The following is a 22091-nucleotide window of genomic DNA, read 5'->3' as shown; positions in this document are numbered from 1 at the left end:
GTGCTTTTTCATTATTTTTTTCTTTTTTTTTTTACATCTTTATTGGAGTATAATTGCTTTACAATGGTGTGTTAGTTTCTCCTTTATGACAAAGTGAATCAGTTATATATATACATATGTTCCCATACCTCTTCCCTCTTGCGTCTCCCTCCCTCCCACCCTCCCTATCCCACCCCTCCAGGAGGTCACAAAGCACCGAGCTGATCTCCCTGTGCTATGCGGCTGCTTCCCACTAGCTATCTATTTTACATTTGGTAGTGTATATAAGTCCATGCCACTCTCTCACTCTTTATAACTGAAATTCCCTATTATAATTTCACTACACCAGTTCAGCAAGCTTGGGAAGAAGATGTGTAGGAGATCTGACTTCAGCAGGTATTCCAGTCTACCTTTTGCTGAGCTCTGTCCTGGGGACCTATGGGGCCATGATACATCATTCAGATCCAACTGATTTTCATCCTTCAGACTTTACAGTTTCCATGCTATTGAAGGATCCTTTTCTTCCCCTTGTTAATTGCAGTGTTGGATTTATTGATTTATTATACACTTTTTTTCCTCTTAATTTTATGGATTGGGGCAAGAAAGGAAGATTGTAAAGCCCATTCTCAGTCAATTTTGAAACTGAAGTCCTCATATTTTTCTCTCATATTGTCTTTTTGTTTTTGTTTATTTGTAAGGGCTCTTTATATTTTGAAGATATTAACATTTTGTCATATATGTTGTAATGTGTGTCCTTTGTCACTGAATTTTTTTGAAGCTATAAACTTTTAAAGATTTTTATTATAGAAATGTTCAAATATATATAAAAGTGGAGGGAATAATAATATAATAAATCTAATCACCAATATTTTTGCCTCTATACACTATCCTCTCCCCTGATTGTTTTGAAAAAGACCCCAGATGTCATATCATTTCACCTTTAATTATTTAAGTATATGTGTCTAAAAGATAAGAACTCTGAAAATACTTAATAATAATACTACTAGCACACCTAAATATTAGTAATTCCTTAATATCATTACATATTTTTGTTGTTTTTAGATGAATGAGTTTTTATGGATTAAACCTTAAAACCTAAGTAAGCCTATTACCTAATGCTTTATTTGATAGTTACATTTAGATAAACAGAATATCTTTTTTTTTTTTAATTGGTTGCTGTCTCAAGAGACTCAGAAAACCATCCCTTTAAAGTTTAATTCTTTGCTTGTTTCCATCCTTTACTATTGGAAAATTCAGATTCTGGACATGATGGAAGAAAATGAAGCAGTAGATAATATTGCAAAATTAGAGCAACAAGAATTTGGTCTGGATCTTGAAGAACTGGAAAGACTCCACGATGAAAGTGAGGAAGAAGTGGCAAAGGTATGGAAAAATCTGATTTAAGCACCATAAAGATTTAATAAAGAAAGTAAAAAGAAAATAGGAAGGAGAACTTTTCTAGGATAATGCAAATAAAACAAACCTTTTCCAGCGTGATGTGAATACAGCAGATTTAGTGCATATAAATGGAATGAGTCAGAGAATTACTGAATTTGGGAGTCAGGGCAAAGAAGAACATCTAGACCAGCCAGACGTCTGATGTTTGTCTCTCCCCCATGACATTAATGCCAACCATCTTCCACCATATATTTGAACATTTTTAGAGATCTCCTCAGCCACCTCATACATTTTTGGTTTAGTAAGCCCTTTCTTAATTAGAGTTGAAATCTTTCTCCCTGTACTCACTGATTTTTCTACTCTTTGAGCACCATCTCTATAGCCACTGTGAAAGTGGTTAGAGAAGACTAGCAATTACCATGTTTCCTATGTATCTTGTCTAGGCTAACTATCCTAGCTCCTATGATATCATATACTGTAGTTTTAATAGTTTTATTATTATTGTAGTTTTCCTCTAATTTCATTTTATTTCTGTATGACACCCACAAAAGAATTTTAATTATTATCTTTCCGGTTTAGAGAAAAGCATAAACTGAAACCTCCATTTTTCTAGGTACTGTACTTCTATTAATTCACCCTTTGCACTGTTTTGTGGCAGTCACAACACATTGCTTACTCATATGGATTTTATTTTTGGTAAAAGCCTTAAGAGTGTTTTACACAGGATGTTCTTAAGCAACCTCTCTCTCAACCTGCACAGTACATTTGATTCTTTGAGTGTGCAAGTATAAAAACATTTTTATACTTGCACACTCAAAGCTGGATATAAGGACATTTCAGTGGATTATAGTTGGTTAAACAACTACACCAAAAAGAGACTTGTTATTTGACTGATGATTCTAGGAGAGAAATCTCCAATCATGTGGCCCAGGACTCTGTCCTGTTAAACATGTTTATTAATGACTGGAGTGAAGATGTGAAAATGAGGCAGATCTGTCCAAATGGTAAATGACATGAGGCTGAGAATGAGAGGAAATATATTAAATAACAGAATTAATACCAAAAGTACCTCAAGGGACTAACTCAAGGAGATAAAATTCACCTGGATGTTCATTCGCCCATCCATCCATTCATTCTGCAACATTTATTGAACACCTATTACATGCCAGGCACTACTGTAGGTGCTGGGGATACAAAGAATAATACAGATAGGTCCCACCCACATGGGGCTACTCTAGTAGAGAACAGAGACCATAAACAAATCTCTATATATTATATGATGGAAACAAACCAGATTCGATAATAGATGTGGGGGATCTACTTCTGTGGTCAGAGAAGACAACTTTAAAGAGGGGACCTTTCAGTTGCAAACTAAGAGAAGAGAGGGAGCTGGCTATACAGAGATCTGAGGAAAGAGAATGTCAGGCAAAGGGAGCAGCAAGAACAAGGGCCCTGAAGCAGAAATTGCTCAGAGTATTCCAGGGCCAGAAAGGCCAGAAAGGCTGTAGCACAGTGGACAGGAGAGGGCCTCACAGAATGAGGTGGGAGAGGTAGGCAGAAGCCAGCTCTGAAGACCTTGTATGTTGTGGTGAAGAATTTGGCTTTTGTTTTTAAACATACAACCGGAAGCTATTAGAAATGATCCCTTTTTCTTATTATAACAGATAGGCACCAATCTAGGGGCTTTTTGAATGTTATTTGATCATCACAGCAATCCAAAAAGGTAGGTTATTGTTTTCCCCACTTAAGGAAACTAAGGCTTAGGTGGTCGAGTCACTTGGCTAGGAGCCCACAACTCGAGTCTGAGCAGGTAAGCAGTCCTGGTCTGCCCACCAGGCTTCTGGCTCATCCTCCTCGGCCCTGGCCTCACAGGCCTGGAATGCCACCTCCTATTCTGGCACCAGGTCCTCCCAGCCCATTCATCTTGATCACTCTAAAATGAGTTCAGCTTCGCTGCCTGCCCCTATTCTCACCCTCTCATTGCTTTTTTCTCCAAGCTCTTGTCTGACCACTCGGCCCCACGAACCTGCTCCTCTGGACTGTTGACCTACTGACCACTGATGAAGCCACTCTGCTCACCTGACCCCCACCCTGTGCCTCTGCCCCAGATGCCCCCATCCCTTGATGCTTATCAAATTCCCGTGCATCCCTCGAGGAGCCTCCTTGATACTCTGTCGCAGGCTTTGGTACAGAGAAAGGCTCTTCACGCGCTCATTTCCCTCACGTTGTTTAGTTTTCCTGAGCTCCGGGCTTTTGAAGAGATATCAGCCCTAGATTGGGCATGATAGTAGAACCAGACAGTTCAGGACAGAACAGTGCTAGCAGATGGCACCATAAATCCACCTGGGAGCAGAACACTAACCCCTGGGAAGAGCTAAGGATCCCAGTCCTAAAGGGACCAGCCTACTAGCCCACCCTGGCCAGGATCTCAACAATAGGGCAAAGACCAAAGCCCAGTAATGACCACCTAGACACAGTATTAGCATTATTCTGGAGGGATTGATAAATAGCCTCAAGAGTAGCAAGGGGGGGAATGGAGGAGCCTGGGAATCAGACAGGTTCTGACAACTAATATGCCAAAACAGCTGTTTAAGAAAAAATAATTTAGTACTACAAAGCTACAGTAATCAAGGCAATATGGTACTGGCACAAAAACAGAAATATAGATCAATGGAACAGGATAGAAAGCCCAGAGATAAACCCACGCACCTATGGTCAACTAATCTATGACAAAGGAGGCAAGAATATACAATGGAGAAAAGACAGTCTCTTCAATAAGTGGTGCTGGGAAAACTGGACAGCTACATGTAAAAGAATGAAATTAGAACACTCCCTAACACCATACACAAAAATACCCTCAAAATGTATTAGAGACCTAAATGTAGGACCGGACACTGTAAAACTCTTAGAGGAAAACATAGGAAGGACACTCTTTGACATAAATCACACCAAGATCTTTTTTGATCCACCTCCTACGGTAATGGAAATAAAAACAAAAATAAACAAATGGGACCTAATGAAACTTAAAAGCTTTTGCACAGCAAAGGAAACTACAAAGAAGATGAAAAGACAACCCTCAGAACGGGAGAAAATATTTGCCAACGACTCAACAGACAGAGGACTAATCTCCAAAATATGTAAACAGCTCATGCAGCTCAATATTGAAAAAACAAACAACCCAAAGCAAAAATGGGCAGAAGACCTAAATAGACACTTCTCCAAAGAAGACATACAGATGGCCAGGAAGCACATGAAAAGCTGCTCAACATCAGTAATTATTAGAGAAATGCAAATCAAAACTACAGTGAGGTATCACCTCACACCTGTTAGAATGGGCATCATCAGAAAATCTACAAACAGCAAGTGCTGGAGAGGGTGTGGGGGAAAGGGAACCCTCGTGCACTGTTGGTGGGAATGTAAATTGATACAGCCACTATGGAGAACAGTATGGAGGTTCCTTAAAAAACTAAGAATAGCATTACCATATGACCCAGCAATCCCACTACTGGGTATATACCCAGAGAAAACCATAATTCAAAAAGACACATGCACCCTAATGTTCACTGCAGCACTATTTACAATAGCCAGGTCATGGAAGCAACCTAAATGCCCACTGACAGACAAATGGATAAAGAAGATTGGTACATATATACAATGGAATATTACTCAGCCATAAAAAGGAACGAAATTGGAATGGATCTAGAGACTGTCATACAGAGTGAAGTAAGTCAGAAAGAGAAAAAAAAATATTGTATATTAATGCATATATGTGGAACCTAGAAAAATGGTACAGATGAACCAGTTTGCAGGGCAGAAATAGAGGCACAGATGTAGAGAACAAATGTATGGACACCGAGGGGGGAAAGAGGCGGGGTGGTGGTGGTGGTGGTGTGATGAATTGGGAGATTGGGATTGACATGTATACACTAATATGTATAAAATGGATAGCTAATGAGAACCTGCTGCATAAAAAAGTAAATAAAATTAAATTTAAAAAATCAATGAAATCAAAAGCTGATTCTTTGAAAAGATTGATAAAATGAATAAGCCTATAGCTAAGCTAAGAAAAAAGAGACAGATACAATTACTAATGTTAGGAAGAAAAGAGGGACATCACTACAGATTCCATGGAAATTAAAAAGGAATAAAGGAATTATATGTTTTTGAAGATTCTGTTGTTACATTCTCTAGCTCAGAGATTCTTTCCTCAGCCATGTCCAGTCTACCATCATGTCCAGAGCCCATCAGATGCCTTCTTTATTTCTAAATAAAGAACATTTTTGATCTCTGAAAAAAAAAGAAAAAATAATTGAAAACTGTATTAGCCATTAACTCAATGGGTAAAATCAAAACTAAATAAAATGCAAATTACACAAGGTATTTGTTCAGACAATGAATAAAATAAACATGAATAAATGAGTAAATGAATGAATAAATAAATAAGACATTTTCTAATCTGGGAGATATTATTTTCAGCTAGTTTGCTAATGATCTGCCAACAAAGTAAAATGCCAAAAAAAGAGGTTCTGTACAACATTGTAAATCAACTATACTTCAGTAAAAAAATTTTAAAAAAAAGTTTCTGAAGAGGACCCTAAGGACTAAGGATTGTTGGGTGTCACTTTCATGCCAGCTCTTTTGGCAAACTTTATTAAAATAAGAATACTTAATCACTTAAGGAGGTAAAACTAATTGAGGTAACATATGTTTCTAAATGGCAAAAGGTACATCATACGATCCCCAAGAATAGTGGAACATTCATTTCACAGTGGACATAAACAATAGAAGAATATAGTGCAATAAAACCCCAAGACAGAGGTCACAAAATGCCACTTCAAATATGCATTGACAAGGATTAAGCCAACATTTACGTATTTCAAACTTTTCTAATAAAACAGGAAGACTTGGCACAGTGGGTTTGCTTCACCACCTTGCGCCAACCAGGCAGATCTGTGATGGTATGTGTGTTAGCTATCCAGCTACCATGGCTGTGCAACTGCCCACACACCTGCCTTGGCTCCTGTGTAGGACCTGCCTGCCTTAGTGGTGTTTGTGTTGACACCCTAGTCCTCAAGGAATGGAATCCTAAGCCTCCAGACTAAACCAAAGACGGGGAAGTATCCCCCTCCAAGTGCATCTGGTTTTTACAATTGAGATTGTTTTTGAGGCCACATTTTCATTCTTACTTTTCCCTTCATTTGTGTTCCTTAAGATAAGAAAGGATGCTGAGATGCAAAACCTAGCCAAGAGATATTTGGCTGAACTTATCAAAGGAGAATGCTGGAATTCGATGGCTGTGAAAGGCCGAGCTCTTAAGGTAACAGATAGAACTTCAGGTACAACACCTTTGCCAATGAAAATTTTCATGGAAAGTCTCATGGCAGAAAATTTTAAAAAGAAAAAGTTTAAGAAAATCCATATATAGGAAAGCATTCGAAGCACACCTTGCTCCTTCTTGTACTGACTCCACCTCGATGTGTCATTTTACCTTGTCTCGTTCTTTCCTCTCCGCTCAGTCCCCATGTGCTTCTAAGCCAGCATCTCTTAAGCTTTGTTTCAGCACCTCTTTCCCTCTTTCCTCTACGACACCACCTGCATCCGGGTCTCAATATCTGTCTATTCCAAAAAGCCACTTCACTCACATTCCACACAGATTGAAAACTAGACAGAATATTATTCACATTTCTTTTTTTTAGATACATTTATTTATTTTATTTATTTATTTTTGGCTGCGTTGGGTCTTCATTGCTGTGCACGGGCTTTCTTTAGTTGCGGTAAGTGGGGGATACTCTTCGTTGTGGTGCATGGCTTCTCATTGCAGTGGCTTCTCTTGTTGTGGAGCATGGGCTCTAGGCGCACGGGCTTCAGTAGTTGTGGCACGTGGGCTCAGTAGTGTGGCTCACCGGCTCTAGAGCACAGGCTTGGTAGTTGTGGCGCATGGGCTAAGTTGCTCTGTGTACTATTCACATTTCTACCTGTACCTGCCTTCACATTTTCTTTTCCTTCTTTAAATATTCACAGTGAGATTTTTATGATCTTTTTTTTTAATTTTTTTTTTTTTTTTGGCTGTGTTAGGTCTTCGCTCCTGTGCGTGGGCTTTCTCTAGTTGTGGTGAGTGGGGTCTACTCTTTGTTGCGGTGTGTGGGCTTCTCATTGTGGTGGCTTCTCTTGTTGCGGAGCACGGGCTCTAGGCACACGGGCTTCAGTAGTTGTGGCACGAGGGCTCAGTAGTTGTGGCTCACAGGCTCTAGAGCGCAGGCTTAGTAGTTGTGGCACGTGGGCTTAGTTGCTGCACAGCATGTGGGATCTTCCTGGACCAGGGCTCAAACCCATGTCCCCTACATTGGCAAGTGCGTTCTTAACCACTGCGCCACCAGGGACGCCCCTGCCTTCACATTTTCTAAAGGACAGTTTTTTGTGCCTTTTTATTGAGATTCCTCCCAACACAGTTTCCCTCTTTGTGTAGGGTGACCAAGAGTCCCAGTTTATGCCTGTGGTCCTAGAGTAACTATTAACAGCACCTTTTTCACTTTCAAATATGCCCCCTGTTTAGATAATGAAGTATTGATCACCCTCCATTTATGTGATTGAGTATTGCTCTAAAACAGGGTTTCTCGAGAACGGCACACTTGGGGCTGGATAATTCTTTGTTGTAGGGGCTGACCTAAGGATTGGAGGATTTTGCAACATCCCTGCCCTCTATCTACCAGGCCCCAGCAGACTCCGCCACCCCAATCATTGACAATCAAAAATGTCTCCAGACATTGCCAAATGTCCCTGAGGGGCTGGAGAGGATGGAGACAGTGGCCAGCAAAATCACTTCTGGTTGAGAAGCACTGCTCTAGAAATAAATCTTTCACAAAAGCACAGTATTTTTTTTTTTTTTTGAAGTTTCTGCACTTACAATTTTATTTAATCCTCACTGTAATCCAAAGAAGCAATCCCTCCCACCCCCGTCTTTTGGCTGAGGTTCAGATGCCGTTGTGGAGAGCCCATGAGCCCGTTCAGGTGTCCACTGGACCCGTTACCAGCAATACATCTCAAGGCGGGTGTGAACGCTCTCCTCCCATCGCTCACGCTGGGCCAACATCCGTCCTCCTCTGCGTGCCTCGCTCTTCTTCCGGCTGTTCGTGTGCATGCACACATGTATGTCTGTGTTTCTCTCTCCATCCTCCAGGTCCCCAGGTCCTGACCTGGCCTTCCTGACTTCCTGTCCTCTCCTCCCCAGACGCAGACGAGGAGAGACAGTATTTTTTATACAAAGTTTACACCAATACTGAAGGCATACATTGTTTTATTTTATTTCTTTTTTTTAAATCGAAGTAGAGTTGATTTACAATGTTGTGACAATCTCTGCTGTACAGCAAGGTGACTCAGTTATACACATATAGACATTCTTTTTTTATATTCTTTTCCATCATGGTTTATCACAGGATATTGAGTAATGTTCCCTGTGCTATACATTAGGACCTTGTTGTTTATCTACATTTATTCTAAATGTAATAGTTTGCATCTACCAACCCCAAACTCCCAGTCCATCCCTTTCCCTCCCTCCTTCCTCTTGGCAACCACAAGTCTGTTCTCTATGTCTACAAAATAGATAAGTTCATTTGTGCCATATTTTAGATTCCACATATAAGGGGTATCATATGGTATTTGTCTTTCTCCTTCTGACTTACTTCACTTAGTGTGATAATCTCTACATTATTTTATTTTAAAGAAAGCTTCCATGGGCCATTTCACTCATGCATGATAACCTATGGATTAATTTTGTTGAGAGAAAACATGCCCCACTCTGCCCCAGATACACACAATTGTTCTAAAAATGGATTTATTTCATTTTGCTCTTTTTTTCCCAAGTGCTTTCACATCCCACGTGTGGTTGAGAACTTCCCAATGAAAGAACGCACAGATGAGGAGCTGAAAGAATTGAAGAGAGTCGTGCAGCAAAAAGAGATGGAAGCAGAGTGTCTTAAAGTACAATTTTAAACATATATGTGTTTATATAAGTGACGTGTTTTCTTTCAGGATTTCCTTCATACAGATTTGAGTTGGAATACTACTTAAAATACGTTTAGATATTGTTTGTGTTTATATTTATATTCCTTTATGTGTAGGAATATATTCTAATGAATATAGGAGCCTATATCCAAACAACATTGGCTATCCCTCAAATATGGTGATATACTTTTAAAATTGAGATTTGGGATTTTGTTCTTGTCCTGGTCAGAAGTTCTTCATCCACACATACTCTTTTTACCACCTCTTATCACTGGGGATTGTGTTTTAAGATAGTTGGCCAAGGATGAAGTAGAATCTGTTTTGGTGGGATTTATGGTTTTCCTAAAGCAATCCTACCTTTTTTTTTTTCCAGAAATCTCTGTCAAACCACTTAAAAACACTGCCCAATTGGTGTAGTTTCATTTTGGCCAGAACTTTGCATCCATTCTTTTTCTAAAACTAAAATGAAGGCATGCTTAATTCTTTTTACATACTCATACCAGTCCTATGTGAATAAGTTCCTTTGTAAAATGTGAAGAGAAGGTATATTTTTTAATGCTTAAGTACCAAGAAAGACTCAAAATATTTACGAGAAGCTGTCATCCCGACAGAAAAATATGAATATTACACACTATCAAGAAGAATTTTTACTCTTATGATTTATCTACAGTCTATCAATTTCTGAGGCTTTCTCTTCAGCAGGTTCAGGACATCACTTTAAATTCAGTTGTTGGCAAGACAATTAACATCTTAAAATGATTGTTGAAATAATTAAGTTGTCCCAAAATTGCCCTTTAGAGAATTCTTCTGATTGCATAACTTTCATTTCATCTTTTTCTATATTTAGCTACAGAAGGAAATGGTAGAGGTTCAGTCTGCAATTACATTGGTTAAAAAGCATCATGAAGAGGAGGATGAAGAAGAGGAAGAAGATGGGACAGCAAAAGATACCAACTTGCCCAATTACCTGCTTGGTAGTCTGAGTACTGATTTTAGGGTACCTACCTCTTTGTTGTCAAGCCAACTGGAACTTCATTCCAGAGAGGAGAAAATCAACCAAATTATATTACTGAAAGTGGGTGAATTTTTTCTTTACCCTTGAAAATCTCTAAAACTTTCCATGAGGTGTCTTGCAAAGGCTCAAATTGAAATCCAATGCCAATCAAATGATGTCTTTAAAGTACACAGAGAAATATCCACATGGCTAGCATCCATGTTCTTTAAACAGAGCTCGTGGACAAGAGTTGTTTTCATCCATTTGGAGTGGGTTCTGTGATACCAGGTTTTCTAAAGAGCACCCTCCACTGGCTAACACCGCAAACCATTTTTCTACTTAGATCTTTGGGAAACTCAAAGATAAAAGAAATCCTTGAATGCCACCTTCTAGGTAACCCAGATGTCAATTAGGACCTCCCTGTAAGATCAAGATGTGAATGCTTATCTATCTCCTTAATCTAGGAAAATACAATTTCCTCTCTAAGATTTCTATAAGTGCTGGGGCTCAGGGATAAGGTATGGTGTCCTTCAGGCTCTAAGCTCCTACTCCTTGCTTTCCACCAAACAAGTCAGTTTCAGAACACACCTGTACATGCCACGCCTACTGAAGGTTTTCGAAAACTCAGTAACTGAGATTGCACCAGTGCAGACGGTTTGAAATTTAATGTTTGGCCATTCCTATTCCTGAAGATCCTTCAGCCATGTCTGCAATTTGAGTTCTAGCCTCTTGCTGTGTTACTCTGCTCTCCCTTCCTATCTTTTTCTCTTCTTTGTCTCCTCCAATACCTAAAATTCCTGTGCATTTATACTGAGAACTGTTGAGTTATCCCTTTTGTTGCTTAGCTTCTGCTGACCTATGCCCTCAGTGTCTCACCTTCCTGCTGCTTTATTAAGGTGTTTTCCTACACGAAAGTAATTTCAGCCTGAGAGAAATTCTGGTGCCAGCCGTTAAGATCATTTTCTACCCTGCTTTAATGGTTTCATCTTCAGTAGGATAGATATATAGACTGAAGTCTGATGGTAAAGTCAGGTCTACTTTTAGTTTGACCCATCATTCTACTCACCAGCAGAGCTAGGGGCAATCCAGCTGGACCCACATCCACCTTAGTAACTGGCTGATCCAACTGGGCAGCTTGGGTTCCCTTTCTACCTGAAAATGACCTGTCCATACAGAGGAAGAATATTGTGTGTAGTTGTGCTTCTCTGGAAGATTCTCCAGACCTCTAGAGGCCATCTTTTCCTCACCTCCTCTCCCCAAACCTGGTTCCAAAGAAAAGATATTTCCCAACTTTAATACTGAATATTTCTTTTTAAATATTTTTATGATGGATTTTTTTAAGAACATACACAAAAGTAGAGAGAATAGCCCAAAGAGCCTCCAAGTAGCCATTACCCACTTATCAATATACCTGCACACTGAGCTACATCGTGCGTTTCTGGAAGTACGTTGTAGTATAACAGTTATGCTGTTGCTTAACCTTACCCATGGTGGGATGCCACTATAGATTACTGAACCAAGATGTGACTTAATATAAACAGTATTTTAGAAAGATTACTTTGCTTATAATTTGTAAAGTGATTTTGGAGGGAAAGTAAAGCTGTGGGACCATGTTGCCAGGAAAGGTATAATACATGGTGTGTTTATAATAACATATTGATATTTTAGGATATTATTTACAAGGTAAAAACTGCTTTCAATAATGAGTTTGATGCGGCATATAAACAAAAAGAGATTGAAATTGCACGTGTGAAGGAAAAAAATGTAAGAATTCAAGAAATCGTTTTGGATCTGGAGTTGGAAGAAACAGTCTGGCAACCAGAATTTGAGGACTGTGAGAAGCCAGAGAGAACCCTTATTGTGGAAAGTACTGAGGTACGATTATCCGTACATCATCTCTTCCCTTCTTTCTCATAACGTCTTCCAGGCTCTTATTTATTCTTCTTGTTTTTGCTACCAGAAGCAACCGTATAAGGTAGCATTCTTGGTTACGAGTAACAAAAACAGTTAACACAGCCCCAGCAATAATGGGGATTTCTTCTATGAATGCTGTAGAGTCCAGAGAAGATTTGGACACCAAGCCTAGAAAGAAGCAGGAACCACACACTGGAACCTTGTGGAGAGTCCAGAAGTGCTCTTTCTTCATCTCTTGACTCACTTCTCTCTGCATTTCAGCTGCCTCTAGCAGTTTCTATGTTATATCGCCTATGCTCAAGAGAGCAATTTGTCCAAACTATAATCTCTTAGCCCTAGTTCTGGATTCGCCTGGGAAGGGGCTTCTTGGTCCAACTTGGGTCCAGCACCTGTACCCATGGAGGCTGGGTCACATAATGGGAATGAGGCTGATGGAGCTCCAGTAATTATCTAGCCATTAGAGTAGTATGGGTCCCAGAGAAAGGGGCTCACTGGACAGCCTTCTTAAAAGGTGTTTGGCACAAATGCAGTTACAAATAAATGCTTAAAGAAGACAATTCAAATATAATCATATTTCATTTATAAAAAGTAACTCAAAGAGAACACCCTTGCTCACATGAAACCATCTTGATTACTTTGGGGCAAAAGATAATAGTGTTGCTTAGAAGTAATAACAAACACTCATACAGTCCCTGTTAACAGTAACTGTCTATTTTTCTCACTCTCTCATTTTGGACCTCATCTTCATTCCAAGACAGGAAATTGGTTGCAAAATCTGGATAGTCCCTCCATCTCCTTAATCCCTTCTAACCTCCTCCCGGTGTGTGGAAGGAAAGTATGGCTTGAATTTTGTAAGAATAACAGCAGGAAACCACATTTTCTCTTTCAGATTACAGCTCAGAGACATATTAATCCACAGCAAAAAGCCAAAACAGAATTGCTTGTGACCCGTGAAATGGAGCGATTGCTTCTGTCACAGGTATACGGTTTTTTTAAATGGTACCTAAGACCCTTTTCCTTTTAGGGATATTTGTTCCTAATTTGGTTGAATAGTCTTGTACTCCACCATAGAAACACATCAAGGTATTTGTTGTGGTCAGAGGTCACTGGAATCTCAGTGGCCTCCTCTTCTCCCCTCCATGCATGCCACTGCCCACCCTCCCCAATCCTAAATGCAGTCATTCTAACATTGGGGACAGGGGGGCTGTCCCCAGTGCCACTGGAGTGTCAGACCTCTGTCTCAGTGACCCTCTCTGACCTTGGCTTTTTCCGAAGGGCACCACCACAAGACGCCGAGCCCTCATGGACATGATGGGAGGAGTTCTGGAAGTCAAGAAGGAAGACATTTTGAGAATGGTGAGATTCCTGGTCATCCTTGTGGAAGGTGGAATGGGATGGAAAGAGCTACTGAAATGTGACCATTTTTTCCCATGTGAACCTGAGTTGTAGAAATTCTACAGCAACAAATATACCACCCCCCAGTACCTTATAAACTTACCACATCAGGCAAAGAAGAAGAAGTTTGAAACACCAGGCTTGCCTTCCAATCTGATGAAAAGCAAACAAATGAACAACAACAAAAAAACAACCACAGTTGTTTGGGTCTCTACAGAAAGTAGGGATAATACTGCACCTCTAATTTTCCAGATACACCAAGAAACATTCCCTTTGATACCTGACATAGGTATCCCTGGAGCTCAGGCATAGTTCTAGCTATGAAGATATCAACTCACACTTCTGAACTTGTCACTTAAGAGTCAGGGTACATCCCAAAATGCTTACCCTCGCTTAAGTGACAGAAAGACCATTGTAACATTTTTTCATATCCTTTGGTCAAAGTGTTAGGTGATTGCCTTGCCAATGTGAAGAACTATACCCTTTTAAAGGACTCTTTTTTTAAAACTGTAACAATAACTCTGAATTTGACTATATTGCTATATTTATGTTTAACCTAGAATATATGCTTTCCTTTATATCTTCAGGTGATTCCTCAACCTGCTTTCATGTCAAAACCTGATGCTTTGTGGTCTGAAAAGGAAAGGAAACAATTCAAAGAGTATGAGAAAAAAGTCAAGGAATTAAATGAAGAAAGAGATAAGTATAGAAAGGTCAGAAGAGCAAAGAATATAACCTACCTTATCAAGGGTGTTTCAGTATCTTTTCAAATGAAGTGCTCTTTATTTTCTCAGTGTCTTTAGTAGCCTAGAGATGGTGTTTGGGCTTAAATTCTCAAGAGAATTTGAAGAAGCGAGTGGAGATAAATTTAAAGGCTTACTACAATTTAGAACGAAAAGAACATGTAGCAATTTTTTAAAGTTCTTATTGATTTCAAATTTCACATCATTACAGTTCATTTGGTCCTTCATTCATTCTTCAAATATCTAATGAACACCTATGGTAGTATGTTCAAGGCACTGCAAGGGACTGCTCTCTATTGTCTATGTCAATTTGAGTTGTATACTGTTGCTTGACTTGCTCTCAATTTCAAGGAAAAGAGAGAAAAATGACACAGTCAATAAAGTTCTAATTTGAGATTTTTGCAATGCAGGTCTCCCACTTTTATCCTTCCATCACAAGGAAACATTCCCACATTAAAAGTGCTTACAGTTATAATAGAGATGTAAAAGGTGATGGTATACAACCAAGTAAATGATATTTATTCTTCTGTGAAGAAAGTAAAATCATACCATCATTTGAGGCAGAGCAGTTTGTCAGCTTTATGGTGAACAATTCCTTTGAACGTATTGTTAACTTGTCCCTGTTTTTATTCACTGCAGTCCTCTAACAATGTCTTTGTGTATTATCCAAAATGAGTAGTTTTGAATGCAGTAAAGATTTCAAGAAGTTACAGAGTATAGACGCCTAAAGTGGCGCCATTTACTCCACAGTCTTGCACTGTAAAATAGTCTGCTGCCTACACCTTCACCCCCTGCCTCTTGGCCATGCTCACCTGGTAAAATCTCAGCCTTGATTAAGCCAGGACTCAACCTTCTCTGCACCTGCACCATGCAGTGGGTAAAGGAAAAATACTGACTGGTTTCAGTCTAATGACTTTAACCTTTATTGGGTCCCTAAAGCTGCTCAACAATGCTATTCCCCCTAGCTTTCAATTTCCCCCTAGCTTAATCCACATCACCTGGGGGAGCTTTTTTAAAATACAAATTCAGAGTCCATCATTCTGAGGACATAGAAGAACCCTGAGATTCTGCATTTCTAACAGGTAACCACCTGGTGCAGCTTCTGCTGGTGGGTGGACTACAAGATCCTAGCGAGATCCTAGAGGGCCACTTCATGTGTTCTCCCCTATCCTCAAACCTCCAACACCTGACCGTCAACTCACTCTCACCTTATTTTCTTCTTCACTGGGAGAAGAGAAGCAACTAAAAGAGATTTTCCTTACTCCTCTCCCGCCACATCTACCACCCACCTGCATTGAATCCAGAGATCCTCCCTGCCTTTCTGTTCCTTATGGGTGAAATGGCCTTGCAACTGCCCAAGCCTGGTCTTCCACTCGTGCACTAGGTCCCATCCCATCTTACCTGTTCAGTGCTGTTACTCCAGCAATTTGCCCCTTTTCCCTGCATCGTCAGTTTTCCCCCTCTACTGGATTTTTCCATAGACACATGCTGTAGTCTTACACATTGTATACATCTCTCATCTTATACAAAAGGAAAAAAGACTCCCTTGAACAGGATTCTGGAGTTCTTTCTATTATTCTTGTGACTTTGGGGTTATTTATTTCAAAATAAAAAGTTAAAAGAAAAGAAAAAACAAACACTCCCTTGACTCCACTTTCTTCTCAATCCACTGCTCAATGTCTCCTCGAAAAACTGATGTTCACTGTCTCTATTTCCCCTCTTTTAAAAGAATCTTTTTTTTAAAAAAACTTTTGTGTTATGGAAAATGTCAAACATATATAATGACGCCCTTATGCAGCTTCAACAATCATTGACTAATGCAAATCTTATCTCATTTTATACCTCTGCCTACTTCCCTGACACTGAATTATTTTTTTACTCATTTGTAAAAAATTTTTTTTTTAATTTATATTTTGGCTACGTTGGGTCTTCACTGCTGTGCGCCGAATGGGCTTTCTCTAGTTGCAGCAAGGGGGGGCTACTCTTCGTTGCGGTGCACACGGGCTTCTCACTGCGGTGGCTTCTCTTGTTGCGGAGCACGGGCTCTAGGCGCATAAACTTCAGTAGTTGCAGCATGCGGGCTCAGTAGTTGTGGCGCATGGGCTTAGTAGTTGTGCACATGGGCTCAGTAGTTGTGGTGGCCGGGCTTAGTTGCTCCATGGCATGTGGGATATTCCTGGACCAGGGATCGAACCTGTGTCCCCCGCACTGGAAGGTGGATTCTTAATCACTGGACTACGAGGGAAGTCCCGGGAATGGGAGAAAATCTTGGTGTGATGGATTCTGCATTGTATATTCATCCTTCCTACTTGGTCTCCCATCTCTCACCTCCCCTGCTTCTCGTTTCTCAGCATCTGATACAGACATTTTTAGACAAAATTAGATTTCCCCAGGAATGTTTGAGGGAAAGACTTGTGTTTTTAACAAATACTCCTTGAGTTCCCACTATGTGCACCATGTTAGATCCAAGGGACACGTGGTGAATAGAAAGACACAGCCCTCAACCCTCAGTGTTCACTATCTGGTGGTGAAGGGGGTTATATATTAACTGGACATCCACAAAATAATTATTTAACTACAGTGTGATAAATTAGGAAGGACAAGTTCTATAACAGTAGACACAGAGGCGCTGACTTAGATCGGGGTGTTCACCTGGTCCCCTTTACAGGCTGGCCTGCCCGTCCCTTTGCTGCTGTGAGTGCTGCAGCTAAAGGCTTATACCCAAGGCCACTGGAGTCTTGTCCTTGGCTGACCAAGGGGGCATTATTGTCCAGAGACACAGCAAGGTTATACCACTGCTCCCACCCAGAACGGCCAGCAACTGACTGATGAGATGGGGGTATGAAAGTCCAGCCCTCTCGGCTCAAATTGGGACAGGTCAGCAGAGCCTCTCTATTACCCTTATACCCCTGAGAATCAGGCCAGGGCTGGGCCACCTGAGAGCACATCATAGCTCAGCTCCTGCCCCTTCCTACCCGTTTCCCTCACCCCCGTATAGGTGTCAAAAGCATGTGCACTGGAATCCTGTGCCAGCCTTTGCTGCTAACACCCAAGGTAGTGCCCAAGACAGGACCCAAGAAAGGCTTCCTTGAGAAAGTGGCATCTGTTCTCACATTAGAAGAATGAGAAAGAATGAACAGGTTGAAGAGTGAGGAAGGGACGGCAGGCAGATGGAAAAGCCTGGAGAAGGGCCTGCAATGAGAAGAGTGTGGGGCATCTGAAGAACAGTTTTAGCAAAAGGCCATTTTGATATCCTAAAAAGTTCCTTTCAGACCAGAGAGCTTCAAAGGCCTGAAAGCTCAGTGTTTTAAAGAAGGGTGCATAGGGGACCCTTGGACAATCTGGCCTCAGGAGGCTGTGTCTTTGGCCATTTGCCATATAATGATGCTTCCATTATCCAGAAACACCTGAACTTGATAAACAACTACTAGGAGGCCACAATTCATAGGATTTTTCCATTCCCCTGAGATAGTGTCATAAATTATTATAAGCAAATTGGCCCAGAGCTGTATTTGTTTTATTTTTAATATTTCCTCATTGCTTAATTAGCCTAATTTAGGTGGTGTTTCTCCTTGTATCATATATTTCTATACATTTTGCTAAACTTCTCTCTCCATAATCTTCCCAGGGTTAGTCTCTTCCTTTATTAAACCAGCATAGAGAAAACTTGGTCTTTTAAAATAAATTTAAAATAATAACAACATTCTACCATCATAGTAATAATTGATTCAGGTGAGAATTATCAATGGATGCTAAAAGTTTGATGAGAAACAAGATTTTTTTACATAGTCTCAAAGTATTTTCCCACAAATCAATTACAAATGGAAAAGCGGGAACGGTACAATAGAGAAACTAGAAGACGCTACCTAAACCAGTGATCACAGTTAACATCAGCCAAAGTGAAATGAAGCAGCATTGTGTCTCCTGAAGTGGTACACTGGGAAGGATACAACATGATTTGTGGAGCATTCCTGCTAGAAATGTACATGCTGGTCTAAGCATAGGAAACGCCAGACAGACCTAACCTGAGTGGCAGACCCCAAAATTACTAGCCTGTATTCAAGTGTCTGCAGCTTATTCTGAAATGGTTGAGAGAGAGAGAGAGGAAGGGGGGGAGATTTAGCAAGCGATAAAGGAAATGGGGTAGAATATTAACCGTTGATTAATTTGGTTAAAAGCATATGAGAATTCTTTGTCCTATTCTTGCATCTTTTCTGTAAATTTGAAGTTATATCAAAATTTAAAAGTTGCCGAAAATTTCTAAGGTAAAAATAGTTTGTAACAGTATGTCTAGGATTGATCTGCAGATGTCATTCTCTTTAAAAATGTAAATTTATATCTTTCCACTTACCTACTGTGTGCTTAGTGCTAAGTCTTGTTGGAATTTTAAAGAAGGAGGTGGTACTTTTTCCTTCTGTTGTAGAACTATTTAGAGGGAGAAAACATACAGAAAACAAGAGAGAGTATAAATAACATAAATATGTATATATACAGTTCACCCCTAAATGACTCAGGCTTAGGGGCCCTGACCCTCCTCACAGTCCAAAATCCGAGTGTAATTTTACCGTTGGCCCTCCACATCTGTGGATTCAACCATCCGTGGATGGTGTAGTACTGTGATACATATTTGTTGAAAAAAAAATCTGCGTATAAATGGACACACACATTTCAAACCCACGTTTTTCAACCACCAACTGTATTCATAACTTAAAAAAACAAACCAAGATTTCTTAGGGCCAGATTGTGTGCCTGGAAATTTCTGTCCTGTATAGAGGGTCAGAATTTTCTGGAAAACTTTGCTGCAATTTGTTTTACTGGACCTCTGTCTGCTTGCATCATTAGCCCTGATCAGTGATTTTAACTTTTTTTTTCCCAGTGTAATCTTTTTTAAGCAAAAATCTCAGATTCACAATATAACAGACCCAGCAGAAACATCTCTGGTTAAAGGGGGAGCCCAGAGTACCTCACGAGGCCTGCCCTCCACCTGCCCCTTTGTTTTAGCAAAATGTAAACAACCACTTCCTAGGAACATTTGATGTTCCTAAATGTTAACTTTGCTGTTGATTTCCTTTTAGTCATTAGAAACAGAAATGAAGAAACTTCAAAACTCTATTCAAGAAAGCACACAGAATTTTGATGAACATTTGAAAAGACTCTTTGAAAGGAGAGTGAGGGCGGAGATGGCTGTCAGCCAGGTAAATAAAAGCTTTACTTATATGACTTGTTCTTTTAAGGAGCCTCCAGGGCCTGTCATTGCTCTTAGGACAAAGACCAACACCCTGTCTGGCATCCAGGTCCTGCACTCGAAGGCCGTGACTCCTGCTCCAGCCTCATCTGTGGCGCCCCCCTCACTTGCCATGCTGAGTTCTCTGCCTCCTGTTCACATCTCCTTCCTCCCAGCGCGTCAGTAAGACTCTGCCCACTTCTCTGCTTCCTGGGCTACATCTACTCATCTGTCAGGTCCCAGACTAGGTTAGGTCTTCTTGTTATATACTCTGTTCTTTTACTTCCTATCACTTATTACAACTGAATTTTAATTTATTGTGAATCACTTTTTAATGCTCCCAAGACTATAAGCTCCGTGAGGGTAGGGACCGAGTCTGTCTTTTTCATTTTTGTATTTCCAGCAACTAGCAAAGGGCTGGGCTCATCTTGTATGTTGAATGAATGAATAATATACATGCCCTAAAAGATCAGATGAAAAATCTGACTTAATTTGATTCAGCAGTAAGAATATAAATGAAGCATACAATAACTTAGAAGCAAGAAGACCAAGAATGAAGGCTTTAAATTCTGAGGGAAAATTATTCCTAACATTAGATTCTATACCTGACCAAACTATCAACTGAATGTGAAAGGAGAATAATATTTTGAGAAATGCAAGGTCTCAAAAATTTATATGCACCCATTCTCTGGAAGCTAATGGAAGATGTATCTCACCAAAGCAAAGGGGTCAACCAAAAATGATGAGAGAGGTTAAGGAACCTCCAGGAGGATGTCTGTATTGTCAGGGTCCTAATAGGAATGGTACCCTGAAAGGGTTACGTTTAAGAGAGGTAATGCAGGGACTCTTCACTGAGGTATGGGCAGGGTTAAGAGAAACAGTAAAGAATGGTGAAACAGCCAGAGACTAGAAACGATGGGAAGCCAGTGTCATCCCTAGAGTTAAAGAGGCAAAGGAAGGGCACTATTACCAGGACCCAGCAAGACCCGTAGCCATGGGAGAGGGGCTGTTCCTCACTTATCGTGGCCACAGATAGAAGAACATAATCACTGGCCCAGCAGGGAGGGGATGTATGCATATGGTAGTTAGGTGGGGGGAGATTGGGAATGAATGCTCCAGCATTAGTCTTAAGAGTGCGTTAGTCATAATGGCCAAAACGTAGAAATAATCCAAATGTCCAACAACTATGAATGGATAAATAAAATGTGGTTTATCCCTATAATGGCATATAATTCAGCTACAAAAAGAATGTAATAATACATTCTACAACATGGATGAACCTTGAAAACATGCTAAGTGAAAGAAGCCAGACACTCTAGGCCACATATTGAATGTTTCCATATATATGAAATGTCCGGAATAGGCAAATCCATAGAGACAGAAAGTTAAAGTTAGTGGTTGCTTTGGGTGGAGGCATGAAGACCTCTGGGAGGTGTGGGGAGAAATGGGAAATGGCTGCTAACGGATTTCTTTTAGAAGTGATGAAATATTCTAAAATTGTGGTGATGGTTGCACAACTGGGAATCTGATTTTTAAAAACCATTGAATTACAGACTTTAAAGGAGTGAATTGTATGGATCGTGAAATACATCTTAGTAAAGCTGTTATTTTAAAAAGATAGAACATCTTTTCATACAAGACAATGAGGAAACTATCAAAGACTACTAAGTAACATCAAAAGGACTCAGGAGTCAACTTTAAAAGTTCCCCTAGGGCTTCCCTGGTGGCGCAGTGGTTGGGAGTCTGCCTGCTGATGCGGAGGACGCGGGTTCGTGCCCCGGTCCGGGAGGATCCCGCGTGTCGCGGAGCGGCTGGGCCCGTGGGCCGTGGCCGTTGAGCCTGCGCGTCCGGAGCCTGTGCTCCGCAATGGGAGAGGCCGCAGCAGTGAGAGGCCCGCGTACTGCAAAAAAAAAAAGTTCCCCTAAATGGGACAATTTAAGATTCAACGATAATAATAATTGCAATTAACTGAAACCTATCAAATTTGTTAGATTAATGAATGTGTGATATTTTAAAAATAAAAATGCCATCAAAGGATAACAAATTTATTATCTAAAAATTAATAAAGAGAAAGTGTCAAGTATTTACTGTTTTCCTGTATGAACTACACTGCTAGGTAACCAAATAGATAGGGAGAAGCGGCCCTTTATAAGAGGATTTCAATCAGTAAGTGAAAAAGGAATGATAGAAATATAACATCACCATTTTGCAGCTCCCAGTGGATTAATGGACCCAGGCATTGAGATCTACAGCTGCTAACATCTCAAAAAGAAAGACAACTTGATACTACCTGTTTCCTGATCAAAAAGCACAATATCCTTTATGATCTTCATAAAAGGATCAAACATAGGTCTGATCTGTCCTCTGATTCAGCTGCCAATTTTCAGGAAATACATGGGATAAAGGACTCTGAAAAACTTGCCATAAGTATGCAGTTAGCAAA

General features: G+C 40.2%; 1 protein-coding gene across 1 annotated transcript in view; it reads left to right on the top strand.

Moving 5' to 3' along the window:
- CFAP43 (cilia and flagella associated protein 43) overlaps positions 1-22091 on the top strand; it is a 101093-nt gene that overhangs the window by 61206 nt on the left and 17796 nt on the right. Inside the window, exons 20-28 of the mRNA XM_032609327.1 lie at positions 1237-1362; positions 6590-6694; positions 9238-9354; positions 10226-10453; positions 12041-12247; positions 13176-13265; positions 13562-13642; positions 14269-14394; positions 19500-19619. Coding sequence (XP_032465218.1) covers positions 1237-1362; positions 6590-6694; positions 9238-9354; positions 10226-10453; positions 12041-12247; positions 13176-13265; positions 13562-13642; positions 14269-14394; positions 19500-19619 — 1200 coding nt within the window. The remainder of the gene's footprint in view (positions 1-1236; positions 1363-6589; positions 6695-9237; positions 9355-10225; positions 10454-12040; positions 12248-13175; positions 13266-13561; positions 13643-14268; positions 14395-19499; positions 19620-22091) is intronic.

Source organism: Phocoena sinus, chromosome 16, assembly GCF_008692025.1.
Source record: "Phocoena sinus isolate mPhoSin1 chromosome 16, mPhoSin1.pri, whole genome shotgun sequence".
NCBI classification, from domain to species: Eukaryota; Metazoa; Chordata; class Mammalia; order Artiodactyla; family Phocoenidae; genus Phocoena; species Phocoena sinus.
The sequence above is the reverse complement of the archived record's forward strand: the minus strand, read 5'-3'. Positions and strand labels throughout refer to the sequence as shown.